At 44.0% G+C, this 14182-nt stretch overlaps 1 protein-coding gene across 1 annotated transcript in view; it reads right to left on the bottom strand.

Moving 5' to 3' along the window:
* itfg1 (integrin alpha FG-GAP repeat containing 1) overlaps nucleotides 1-14182 on the bottom strand; it is a 170561-nt gene that overhangs the window by 152024 nt on the left and 4355 nt on the right. Inside the window, exons 5-6 of the mRNA XM_084067064.1 lie at nucleotides 13631-13708; nucleotides 12819-12913 (exon numbers count right to left, since the gene is read on the bottom strand). Coding sequence (XP_083923190.1) covers nucleotides 12819-12913; nucleotides 13631-13708 — 173 coding nt within the window. The remainder of the gene's footprint in view (nucleotides 1-12818; nucleotides 12914-13630; nucleotides 13709-14182) is intronic.

Raw genomic sequence — 14182 nt, 5'->3', positions numbered from 1 at the left:
ACAGCGGGTTACAGGGCACAGCGCTGTTCGGGTCACAGAGTCAAACCTCCTGCAATCCCATTATTCAAAACTAAACTGGTAAATGTCTGTGGAGAATGTGTGGAGGAGATTGAATTAAGAGTTCAAAAACTGACTGTGACAAGTGGACTGACTAACTAATCAAATGGCAGATGTGGGGAGTTCGACAGGTGTGGGGGATTTGCCAAATCAAGCTTAGGCTGGGGTTGCCATTCCAATCAATTGGCTCATTTGGACCACGGCCAGAGCCTTTTCTGGCTGTTCTGGACAACCGCCTATCCGACCGACTCGACGCCGTGCCCTCAACTCCCTTGGATCGACGGCGACACTCGTGTCGAATTTGAAGTCGGTCGGTCAAAAGGTTCTCGAGATACGTGAATTACAGACGTATGGTACATGTACGTACGTGCAGAGATTCCGTGCATTTATTGTAAGATAATAATAGAAAATAATTACATTTTAAACATTTAAAAAATCCATGTTCGCCAAAATCAATACATCGCCCTTCTCTCTTCTTTAGCAGTACGTGTGCCTGGAGGCAGAGAGAGAGGCAACAAGCGATGCAGCTAAAAGGCTCTGGCGCTTCACATCTTTAGTAAAAAGGATGGAATACCAACACGGCGGAACAAGGCAGAGCAAAGAATGCAAGCCATGAATTCTATGCTCTCCATGCCGTGGCATGTGCAGGCGGGCGGATAACATGCTGGCAATGAATGACAGTTGACAGTTAAAATGTTTAGTCCATTCAAATACTTTGAAAGCTTTATTTGAGAAAACACAAGGAATACTTGACTGAGTTTGGCTCACAGCTTGGTATTTTTTTTCTGTTTTTCCTTTTGCCTAAGGCATAAAACCCCCCAAAAAATATATATTTTTTAAAACTGCTACTTATGCTGTTTTTGAATGTGAATCCTGAAAAGTAACTAAAAGTATGTTTTGGACATATGAGGTTTCCACCCGACAGAGACGATATCTAACTGTGGATCTTTGGAATGAAAACGCTTGAGAATCACTCTGACAGTGGTAGTGTTTGCTGAAGAGCGTCCTTGTGGGGTTTCAGTAGTCAGTGACACACGTTTCACTTGTTACTTTTTTTATCAACTTGTTTTCCCAGTAGATTAATGCCCTACTTCGTCATACTACAGTGTTGCACAAAAGTAGCGAAAATGGCAGCTCTACTAGCTCACAACGCATCACAACGTGACACGCTGTGATCTGCTATTTTTTTGCTATAAAAGAAAAAACACATTTAAAGTGGAAGTGAAAGTAGTTAAGTGTGTGTGTGTGTGTGTGTGTGTGTGTGTGTGTGTGTGTGTGTGTGTGTGTGTGTGTGTGTGTGTGTGTGTGTGTGTGTGTGTGTGTGTGTTTATAAATATTGAACCAATTAAAAGTATGACACGATGACTAAATAATAACTACATTGGATACAAAGGAACACAAGGTTCTTTTCTACCTGTGTTTTATTTCCTGAAAAATAACAGTTTGGGAAAATAGGAGGAGATATGAGGTTTCCACCCACGATATTAAATAAGTTAATGTGGTCAACAGACTTTTTATTTTAAATTTAGATTTAGATAATTATCAAATATAAATATCAAACATATCAGACAGTCTACATTTCCCCAAAAGGAAATGCCTGAGTCAAACCTCCTGCCTCGTTCTGCGAGGCAGGAGGTTTGATCCCTCAAATCTTTGCCATGTGGCAGAAACCTTGCAACTTCATATTTACATATTGTTTTTACAAAATCTGTGCTCTACTTCATCAAACAAGAGTGTCGCACAAAAGTAGTGGAAATACCCGATTTACAAGCTCATAACCTCGTCTTTTGGACATACGGTTTCCACCAGACAGCAATGATATGCAGATGTATGTAAAAGACGACCCACTAGTCCACTAGTTCTCCCTTGCTACCATCCCTCTATATAATCACACAGACAATCAAGCAGTCACTTCAATAAAGCCAACTGCTTTAATTAGATGCTGCACAGACCACATTACCACCACGTTGCCTAGCAACAACTCCTTGACTGCGTTCACACTCTTATTGACTTTGTAGGCGTTTTTCTTTTTTTTTGTGCCCAAAATGGAATTCATAATTATTTGGCAATTAACTTTGCCCCCCCTCAATTTTTTTTTCCTAATGACTCCTTATCGTGCTACTGCTATCTTGCTTCCTTATCAGTGGGATTATTAAATTGAAAAAGCTGGTGATAGCGCCCTGAGGGGTGCTTTAAAACTGGTGTGGGCACACGGCTTAATATGTGTGTGTAGCCCCCATCAAATGATAATAAAACTCAATCTGACAAGGTTATCTGGCATCTATGAAAGAGAGCAATAGGGAGAGTGTAGACTAGAGCCTAATTTATGGTCCGTGGTATGACGGTGTCGCATGCCGGACACAGCCGATATACAAGCTCACAACTAGGGTTGGGATCCTTTAGGATTTTAACGATTCCGGTTAAAAGACACTAAAACACACAACAGAGACAGACACTCCAACACATGAAAAGAGACACAAACACTCCAACACACAACAGACACATGTGGCACTGACAAAGATACAAAAAAAGGAAGGGAGGTTTAACATCCCTTCATGAGACAATCGATTTTTATGTTTTGATTTAGGAGTCAAAACAACTGACTGGCTCAGTGTCAGATGTTAATATTGGTACACTTGGTTCAGGGTTGTACAGTAAGTCGCCTTGGGAACCAGCGGTCCCTCACCTGTTTCTGTAGTGTGAGTAGGCTTGATGTACAAGTACATCCCCCAGCCATGATGCACTATACAAGTACACCCTCTGGACATGATGCTAGGATGTCGCAGGGACTTACCCCCAATCCAACCCTTGATGTTGTGTGCCGAGCAGGGAGGCATTGGGTTCAACTTTTATAGTCTTTGGTATGACCCGGCCGGGGGATGGAACCCCTGACCTCCCTCTCTGACCTCCCTCTCTCCCTCTCTCGGGGTGGACAGTTTAACTGGTCGTGCGGTAGGCTATACAAGGCCTCAATCATTGATGTGTAAAAAGGACGGCAATAACAGAAGAGATTTTCAGCCCTGTGTGTGCTATTCTGTTTGACTGGATGGTCGACTCACCTGCCTAAATGGGGTCATGGCACCGACCACGGCACAATGGTGGCAGTGCTGATGTAACAAGGTCAGCCAGTGGTCTGGTGTGCAGCTGTTTACACTTTTACACACCCGGCCTGAGATTGGAGTGGTGACCCCGGCTGGCCCTGGCCTTGTGCTCGTAAACCACCTCACTGTATTACCATACTAATAGGTGAGGCAGCACACAGCCAAAAGCTTCCTAGCTCTGGTCCGAAGCGTTAGTGAGCTCTTTCTACCGCTCTGCCAGGAGCAGTGCTATTCCCATAGACGAGGTCTAAACTGTAGCAAAAATAAAGACATGATTTTGCTACTCGCTGAAACAAAAGCAGTTTTATGATGTAGAAAGACTACATCTCAGAACCCCACCTTTGACAGATATGTTTTATCCTCTGGGCAAAAAGTGGATTTTACACACATATAAATACGGTAAGACACAATCTTGTATGGGGGTCCCTGCCCTGGCACAAAATATTTTCAGATGGGGGTCAGATGCGGACAAATGCATATTATTTTGGTCGGTCCTTGACATGAAAATGTTTGAGAACCACTGATTAAACTAAATTAAACTTCAGGAAGCAAGTCTAAATAAGAAATTACACCTTAGAAACAAGCCCCAAAAACACGTAACCTCTAACTTTTAAGCAACTTCACAACAAAAAAGGAAAACAAGCCCAAAGTCAGTTATAATAAGCAGGCTTGGCAATACTGCTTCCCAAGATAGTGAGAAGCCACATTTCTGACTTGAAGATGGCCAATTCTAATAAATTATTTTTAGCTGCTCAGCAGCAGGCTTGCTGCCGGGCTCCGTTTGTCTGTCAAACCAGCCTCAAAACTACGACACACTGATGATAATATGCAACGGCATCCATATCGTCTACTACACACACTGTTGCACACTTATGAACTACAAATATAACAGCAAATATGCTTGCTGTGAGATTCCTGTCGACTCTCACAGAAGTGATATATTCCGTGTGTACATTTTGTTTTGCCATTTTCGATATGTACTGTGCTGCTACTTCAGCATTATACTGCACTTTAAAATGTTCACTAGTTGACTTTACTGCAGCTACTATACCTAGGTGACTGTGCTATTTATAAATATCCAATAGCTATGCATATACTATTATGTTATAGATGGTACAGGATTCTGGATTTTTGTATGGCTATTTGGTTTTATTATTACTTTTCCCTTTCTATTATTGTAACTGTCAATCCTATGTTATTCTTATTTTAATGTTATCCACACTGTTAAGGTACAAAAGTACAAAAACTTCACTTTCACCTTTAAAGCAGCACTACGTAAATTTCCTGTTCTACCCGGGATTAAAACTCGGGTCTCCTGCACAAGAGCCTGCCTGCTTGCTCTGGGGAGAAATTGAAGTTTCGACCTTCAGGTCAACATTTGTGTCAAACCAGAAACAGGATGGTGGCAAAGGTCGTGTCCAACCTAGACATATGACCTAAATTCCTCAATAGAAGAGCAGGGAGACCAAATACAACCACGGCAATTGTATAAGTTATATTGTACAAGTCAATACCCGTGGGGGGATATGCGCACATGATCTGGCAACCCGGGAGGCAGTTCGTCCCATAGCTCGCGGGGCCATCCCACAGCTGGGCAGTCGTAACCATGGCGACATTCTTTTACACAAAAACGCTAATAAACACCTGAGATTTGATGAAATCGAAAAATGGGCTTTGCTGTTCCGTGCACATGGTAATGGTCAATGGCTGTGTGCAAATTCAGATCAACTGCTCCAGCCACTGAGGAGAACAGGGCAGAACCCATTTTGGCCTCACCACCACTACAGAGCTTTGTAGAATTATAGTACAGATGTGCCACTTCAAAACTTCACATGTCCTGCCATCGCCAAGACAGTAAATTTTCAGGGGATTCCCAGGGCAATAAGAGGGACAAAGAAGGGCATTTAAAATGATGAATTATTTTGATGATCACTGCTTTTATGATGCTAATTAATTTGAGCAACTCTTCAAATCACCGTTTGCCTCATATTGAGTCTGACACCTTCTCAACACACATTCTTTTGTTCTCATGCATATGGGTGTCTGTTGAAGGGAAAAACGGGGGGGTTTAGTGACAACTTATTTTCAGGGGCAAAACAGTGCAATTTTAAGGGCAGAACAGGGAGGAAAACATGCCTTTTCAGGCCACTTTCAGGGAAAGAACAGTAACGTGTGAAGTTTTGAAGTGGCACATCTGTAGGATAGTTGGATAGTAGGATTAACATACTCTACCACAGTGGTTCCCAAAATGTTTAGCTCAAGACAACATGTCGCTATATACTGTATACCTGTACTGTATATATGTCACAGGGAAATTGGAGAAGGCGCGCTCGTTTTTACGCACGGGGCTTCGGGGCGAGGCGGGGCTTTTCGAGACAGGGTTTATTACGCGAGGCTCGCGAGGATGAAGGAGGAGAAGGGGGACGCGGCGCCGCGAGGCAGGGCTTTGATGCGAGGCGGGGCTTTGATGCGAGGCGGCGTGATGAGGAGGAGGAGGAGACGGCGCCGCGAGGCGGGGCTTTGACACGGGAACGCTGAACACGCGTTCACACGCACACGTGATAATTGTCCATGACGGAGGCGCGCCGACTCAGCAGAGCTTGAGGCCGAGGAGACGCACCCTTGCGCCTCCAGGCGCGAGTGCCCGCGCCGACCGGCCGAAGGTCTGCTAGTCGAATCAGCGCCGTCTGAGTTGTGAACCAGAAAAGTTCTTTTCATGAATCACTATCCGTGTTTGTGTGTGTGTGTGTGTGTGTGTGTGTGTGTGTGTGTGTGTGTGTGTGTGTGTTTGTGTGTGTGTGTCAGGGAGAAACTAAAACAAATGTTAAAAGCCAGAACACAATAAAAGTATCTTAACAGTCATGCTTTCAATAAACCGAATTGAAAGCATGAGCACGTGCACGCGTGCGCGTGTGCGTGTGCGTGTGCGTGTGCGTGTGCGTGTGTGTGTGTGGTGTCGCGGCCATATATGTTTGTGCACTTTAGTTGGGAAGCCTGGCTCGTGGCTTGCATTTGTGGCTCCCTCTAGTGTCTAGTGTCAGAATTGCTGGGTGGTAAAAACGAGCGCACCTTCTCCAATTTCCCTGGTTCTCCAATTTCCCAGTAACATATATATACGGAAGGGTAGAGTCTACCGATTGGACAAAATGATATTATTTGCTAAAGAAATGCTGCTGCCAACTGCACTGTATAAATGGACTGCATTTATATAGCACTTATGCTAGTCTTTCCAACCACTCAAATGCATTTTACACTTTACACTTTACACACACACACACACACACACACACACACACACACACACACACACTTGTGTAGAACACTTTCGCACACCAACGGCACAGGCAGCCATATAGGCCACCAACCTGCTCATTAGGGAGCAGTTAGGCGTAAGGCTGTCATGATTACAAGTTTTACGTTGACAATTAATTGTCACACAAATAATAGCTGTTAACGATTTAATTGTGTTTTTGGCATCGAACATTGGAACGTATGAATAAAACAATTATTTATGTTTGCCTTTGGATAAGGCAAACACAATGTAATAATTGTGACAAGCCTAGTTATGGGTTCAGTGTCTTGCCCAAGGACACATTGACACAAAGCCTGGAGGAGATACAGTACAGTATATATAGGGATCATCAGGTTACCCTGAGGAAGGCAGAGTGCCTGCCAAAAAAACATTGGCTATTTGTTTTTAATCTCTCACGTTAATAAAAAATAAGCCTTTGGCACTGTAACGATGAGTGTGCGGCTATGCTTTGATCTCCTCTCAGAGCTGGGGATCAAACCAGATGGCAGATGGATGGAGGATACCTCCTGGGCCACCGCCCGCCCCGCTACCCGTGCGTGACAATAAACTCCTTGAACTTGACTGTCCCCCGTAAACTATGTTCTCTGGGCTTTCTGTACATGCTGACCTAGCTTCCAGGTTCCTTCCCAAAGAGAACAATTAGTATACAGTATGTCTTACATACTGGAGGTATTTATATACCTGCTTAAAGGGCAGAACCAGAGGCTGACCCGCTTTGTTTTCACCACAGGGTCAACAAGGACTTCTTTTATTTTTAAACCACTTGAACCCTAGTGCAGTGGTTCTCAAACGTTTTCATGTCAAGGACCCCCAAAATGATATGTATTTAGCTGCGGACCCCCCATCTAAAAAATCTTTTGTGCCAGGGATTTTTCAAAAATAGCCAAAGTGGTTAAAATAATTGTGACACTATTAACTAATTTTGCTGGGGACTCCCTGGTACCATAATTTACAAAAACGCATATCATGATAATTGAAAGAAGACTTTAAACTAGTGACTGAAAACATAAAAGTATTTATGGCAAATGATTACTAAGGTAATAAAACCAAGTGGAATGAAAATGCTTCTGCAACCAGCAGAAGGGGAAATAGCGACACCTCCTAGGCCATTAATGAGAACTGCAGCGTTTTAATGACTTCCGAATTGGCTCCATTTCTAAGAGTGAATGCTTGTCGCTGGTTAGGGACCATTTGGTTCGATTTGCAACACATTCAGAGTTAAATTAACAACTTCACCGTGCAGATGAGATCGTTCCAAAAACCCCAGTACGCAATCAGGCAGTAGGATGTAATGTTAGTGGGCTGATTAGGCCCACTCCCAGCAGGCCGTCCCAGTTGAAGGCTGGCTGGGAGGCTGCAGCCGCTGCTGCTTACAGGAGCAGGTGGTCAGAGTAGAGCTCCACACAGAGCTATCTGCAGCCCACTCCATCCCACATACTTTCTTTTCTCAATCAATTCATCCACCCCTTCCCTCCCACTTTGCTCCATCTCTCTGCCGTTCTCTGCCGCCTACTCTATCTCTCGCTTTCTCTCCCTCCCTCCATCTGCTCCCCCACAAACAGGCTGAGATCGCCAGATGTAGAGAAGCCTTTTTCCACCACTACACTCCGGACACAGCTGAACATGCTTAGGCTTTTGGACGACATAAATGATCACTGCTGCTTGTGTGTGTGTGTGTGCGTGTGCGTGTGCGTGTGCGTGCGTGCGTGCGTGCGTGCGTGCGTGCGTGCGTGCGTGTGTGCCTGCGTGCATGCGTGTATGTGCGCGTAGCCGTCTGCGTGTATGTGCGCGTGTGTGTGTAAATATGCCACGTGAGGTATCAAACTCTGGCTCTGACAGCTACAGAGACTGACAATTAGAAACCCTGTGCCAGGAGTCATTGTTGGGATTGTGTGCGACTGCGTGCATGCGTGCGTGTGTGTCCATGTGTGCGTGTGTGTGCGCGTGTGTGTCCAGACTGGTCCATCATCCCAGGAAGGGAACAATGCCCAGACCCTCCTCTGAGCTGTACACAGCGTCTTGAAACACTCAAATATGTCCTGGCAGACAGACAGGCAGGCAGAGAGGCAGACAGACAGACAGACAGATAGTTGGCTAACAGACTGAAGAGTTGAATAGATGTACAGTAGCTTACTGTACCTGGTGTGTTATTATAAATAGTAGGCCGGTGTCCAAGGGGACCGGCCTACTATTTATAATACCACACCAGGGAATGATGCAAGTTGGGAATGCATGCATACAGTACTCAGTGTCAAAGTACCCGTTGAACATGTTTGTCTGTCCCGTTTATGTGCATATATGGAAATCTCTGTATCTGTATGTCCTTGTCCGTTCTATGTCCATACTGTAATCTGACATATACAGTATGGATGAGGTCCGCCGCTATATTAACCACTTGAACCCAAGCATCCCTATTCTAGGGTGACCATTTGCAGAAAATAGCCAATCGGTGAAGCCAAAAATGTTGTTTGTCTTCTTTGTGATGAAGTAACCTCGCCTTGTTAACACAACAATGAACTATACAGCTCAGATGATGGAGCGTGTGTTCAACTCACTTCCCAAGTGCACAAGAGGGATAAATGTGAATTTAAATATCGTCGCTGTTGGGCAGAAACCTCTCATCTCCATATTTTAACTTTTTATGTTGTTTTTTTCCTATAGCGTCACACAAAAGTATCAAAAAATTGCAAATCTACATCTGCTATTTTTGCCATTTTTCTTATTTGAACCCTGAAAAGTGACAGTTTTGGACATAACATACAACATCGTTTCCACCGATGTGCAAGCAACGATATGCTCCATTTGAATTCCAACCTGAGATGACATAGCCCACATCAATGTAAAAAAAAAAGAGATGCCTGAAGTTCGTATGATAACTAAAATTATCCCTGATTATCTGAAATTTGAGGATTAGTGTCGGTAAAAAAAGAACCAAAAAATGAAAAAGTGTGTAAGTCTGAGTGACAGCGTGCCACTTAGTGAGCCAAGAGAGAGCAGGAAGCTGCAAAATGAGGAGCTGATTTATACATTCACTGGTGAAGAAAATGGAGAACAGCACTCTCTCTCTCTCTCTCTCTCTTGGCCAACTTGTAAATTGGGGGACTTTAATTCATGTTGGCAGCCGCTGCAGAACACAGATGGCGCAGTAACACATCACAGACAAACAGCAACGCTGTGTCAGTGTCCTCTAACAGTTTGATCTCTATTCCAGAAGATTCACTCAAGTCTTGAAATGGTTTGACCTGCAACCGCAACCTGAGACGTCGTCACAATACAAGGCACCCCACTGAGTGAGTTAGAACAGTTAGAAAAGAAGTATAAAGCCAACCATCATGTTCAGAAATGAACAGTTAGGAAAGAAGGATAAAGCCACGCATCGTGTTCAGAAATGAACAGTTAGGAAAGAAGGATAAAGCCACGCATCGTGTTCAGAAATGAACAGTTAGGAAAGAAGGATAAAGCCACGCATCGTGTTCAGAAATGAACAGTTAGGATTAGGAAAGAAGGATAAAGTCACGCATCGTGTTCAGAAATTATTAAAGAGCCGTGGCACACTGGTAGCTGACTGGATAGTGTATTGGCCCACCACATCATTGCACACACTGTAAAATTAAGTTTAAAAGCATGCAAAAGCCACTATGACACACGTGTTTCGCAAAAACAAGGCATGATTAAAACATAAGGCACGTAAGACACGTAATTACAGAAACAACCAAAGACAGCTACCAGGCAATTCTGTAAAAAAAACTGGACCTGTGTTGCATGTCTGTCTCCCTCTCTACCATCAGCGCTGTATGTCTACATTATCATACATAAAGCAAATTAAAAAATGTAAAACAATGTCTAACTAGAAAAAGTGCTCCTCGGAGCACAGGTCTCCGTCAGGTCAGGTAGGCTATTGTAGCCTCCTGGTGGCGCTATAATAGGCCAACATGAAAAGGGTGCCATTTCTTCTTAGGCCTTGCACGACAATCGGACACTGACTGCATTCATGATTTGAGGTATTTTGTTAAAAACATTTGTTTTGCTAAATTGGACCTGCTGGTGGCGCTATAACAGGCCAATGTTAAAAGGGTGGCATTTGTTCCTCAACATAGTGTGAATGTGCGTGCAAAGTTTGACCGCAATCGAACAGTGCGTTCATGATTTGCGGAATTTTGTTCAAAACAAGCCAATAATGCCAACTTTAGATGTCAATCTTAGCCAATCAGTATGGAATATGAAAAATCAAACACATCCGTCGTGATCATGACTATAGAGATCATGTGTACCGATTTGCGTGAAATTTGGATAAAATTGGAAGGAGTAGTATAAAATAATGTGTTTTACATAAGTCGGCCTCCTGGTGGCGCTATAAAAGGCAGATGTGAAAAATGCAGGGCAAAGGTTTTTCCTTGACCTCTAGGGAGTGTGCATACAAAGTTTTGCACAGATCGGTGCAATTATAGGTAAAAACACGAATCGGCCTGTTATAGCGCCACCATGAGGCTGATTTGAAAAAAATCAAATGGTAGTTCTTCCTCTGTCGAATGGGAATGTGCGTGCAAAATTTCACGGAAATTGCATGCTGTGTTCATGATTTGAGGCATTTTGTTCAAAACGGAGCACTCCTGCAAACTTTGGAAGACATTTTTAGCCAATCAGGATGGAATATGAGAAATCTGAAAGACCCATTTCGTTTAATGACTATAGAGATACTGTGTACCGATTTGCGTGATTTTTGGACAAAATCTGTAGGAGTACTGTCAAAAAATATGTTTTGCACAAATCAGCCTCCTGGTGGCGCTATAAAAGGCCCATGAGAAGAATTTGGGGCAAAGGTTCTGAATTGGCATCCAGGGAGTGTGTGTGCACAGTTTCGCTGCGATCAAGACAACGGTGGCAGAGATTAGCTGGTCACAGACGGACGGACGGACGGACACACGGACACAGGACGGACGGTGTGGAAAACATACTCTCTCGCCATGCCTTTCGGCCTGGCGGAGACAAAAATCATCTGAAAAATAGGGTCACCCGAACATTTTTTCACCCAAAACGTAAATCCTGGCTATGCCACTGATTGGCACAATATTTTAAATAAAAGGCACACCTACAAAGGCGACAAGTGCGTAGGAGCAGCCCCAACGTACTGAAAGAAAGAAAAACTCCTGCACACTCCTGCACGTCTTCAAATGCAATTAAAAGGTTATAATAGGAATATCAACGTTCTGGTCTGTTAGACCTTCATCAAGTTATCTTATCAGGTTATAAGATGATGAACGTGATGACGGTCTGCATCATGTAACTGCATGAGAGCAGTATATCCATAGCGTCTCAAACATCAAAGACACTCAAACATCGCTCACTCTTTGGTTCTATATTTCTTGCAACTATAGTTTCTCATATTTCAAAACTTTGCTTACTTGCACTACATAAATAATCCATCACGCATCATTTTTAGAAGGATTTTCTGTCTGTCGAACGGGAGGATGCTTTTTCCTGATGCCTCACCTAGGATAATTTTAGGCATCCCATCTGGGGGTTCGGGGGGTAGGGGGTAACTGCCCGAGGCAAAAAGCACAAAAAATCAACAGCATTGCTTCCATTAAAACCTGCCCTCAAGTATCTGTAAATACAGGCTTGTATAACCATCCATACTGCACTGCAGAGACAGAAAATACAGACAATACCGCATCGGCCTAGATGGAAACTGACACAGAAATAGATAACACTGCTTTGTTAACGCCTCCGGACTCCATCCAGAGACTCTTAGGGCCGTGTCCACATAGAACGCCTTTTGAGCCGGCAGCACCAGTCTGCCATGCTTTTCTATGGTAAAGACACGCTGGAGCGCTCCTCTTCCCAGCGCCCGAGCATCATGCTTCATCGCGCATCACACTTCCAACGCCCAGTGCTTTTTTTTGGTGCAGCGCACGCTTCAAGCTGGAAACAGTTCAACTTTTGGAAAGGAGCACTAGCCTGGCTCCAGACCATAGACCCCACCCACTCTCTGAGTGGACTGCCTCTCTTACTTCAGTCTGATAATCAGGCTCGAAGAGCGCTGCTCTTTTCATCCTCCTGGCTGTGTCTGACAACCCGGTGATTTAAGACCCGACATTGAATCGTTATCACAACCACGAGAAGTCTATGTTTACTATCGTTTCAGCGAAGGTATTTGTGCTAATAACATAGACCAGGACATTCAAGCACAGCAATGGTTGATGGGTTTGAACGTTGCAAGTGTTGATAAACGCTGCATGTGAGCAATATGGACGTGATATCCAAAGTGCCCCTCCGCTCATAAAACGCTTTCTGTGGACACCGGCGGCGCCTTACACTCATGATCCTCAAACACTGTGCCAACTCACCAGCAGTGAAGTCGTGGTTGAGGTCGATGAAGGCGTTGGAATGAGGGATGCGCATCGTCACAGGAGAACTCAGCGCCTTTTGACAATCCTGAATCCTGCAGGGAAAACACAGCGAGACAAAGTGTAACCCCCATGTCATGTCATTCCTGTTTCAATGTATGTATTTATCTTTTTTTTGCCTGGAGGCTAAAGGTTAAGAGAGCAACATAGAGATCACGTCCAGAGTATTTAAACGATAACAACCATTCCCAAAGTCAGAGGACAAGGATGATTTCCATCGGTAACTGAAATGGCCAATTTTTACCAAGACCAGAGGGGAATTTAGATAGGAGTTAAAAACAGGAAAATTTTGGCTTGGATGTTGTTAAAAGCCAGAGAGAAAAGGTGAGTTTTAAGTAGGGACTTAATAATCTCAATGGACTGAGCAGATCCGATGAGGGGGGAGATTGTTCCACAGCTCTGGGGCTGCCACCGGAAATTCGCGATTACCTCTGGTTTTGAGGGTTAGGTTTGAAGGCACAGTCAGCAGCGACTGGTCAGCAGCCTCAGAGCTCTGGGTGGATTATGGGGTGTTATAAGTTCAGCCTCATATATAGGGGCCAGACCATTTATAGATTTAAAAGCAAATAGCAGCATTTTAAAATCAATTCTATATTTAACCGGAAGCCAATGGAGTGAGGCCAAAACTGGTGTGATGTGGTCAAGCAGGGAGTGACCTGGCTGTCTGCACTTGGCCTGACTGGATATAGATATCATTAGCAAACTAATACCAAACCTGAAATGTATAATGGTACACTGCAAATCCAGCTTACCTTTTGGTCAGAAAGCAGACTTCGGTAGATGAGTCTTGGATGACTCCAAAGATGTCTGGGATCATGTCCCCGTTGAAACTGTGAGAGAAAATGCATCCACTTAAATGAGTTTCTTTTTTCATCCTCTTGTCTTTTAATCTTGTCTTTTAACCTCTTCTGTGAAGTGCATTGAACCACACTTGATGTTTGAAATGTACTAAATAAATAGTGTGTTTGATTGATTGATTTATCACATTCAATCAGTGTGTGTGTGTGTGTGTGTGTGTGTGTGTGTGTGTGTGTGTGTGTGTGTGTGTGTGTGTCTCTGACTGTGTCTGTGTGTATGTGTGTCTGTGTGTGTGCGCGTGTGCCTTTGCGTGTCTGCAAGTGGGAAGTTGACAGGGGCTTCTGTTCTTTGTTGCCGCATTAAGTCTGAGTTACACTTGGTTGCACACAATGCGACAGACAGTGTTGTACTTTGGCTGTTTTTCGGGGCATGAAACCAGCACCCAACCAAGTATATGAGGCTTTAGAGACTCCTACAGGTTGGTCTGGGCGCATTTTCAGCAAGAA

The sequence above is a fragment of the Gymnoscopelus microlampas genome, assembly GCF_963454915.1.
Source record: "Gymnoscopelus microlampas genome assembly, chromosome: 1".
In the NCBI taxonomy this organism is placed as follows: Eukaryota; Metazoa; Chordata; class Actinopteri; order Myctophiformes; family Myctophidae; genus Gymnoscopelus; species Gymnoscopelus microlampas.
This window is presented reverse-complemented; position numbering and strand designations above follow the sequence as displayed.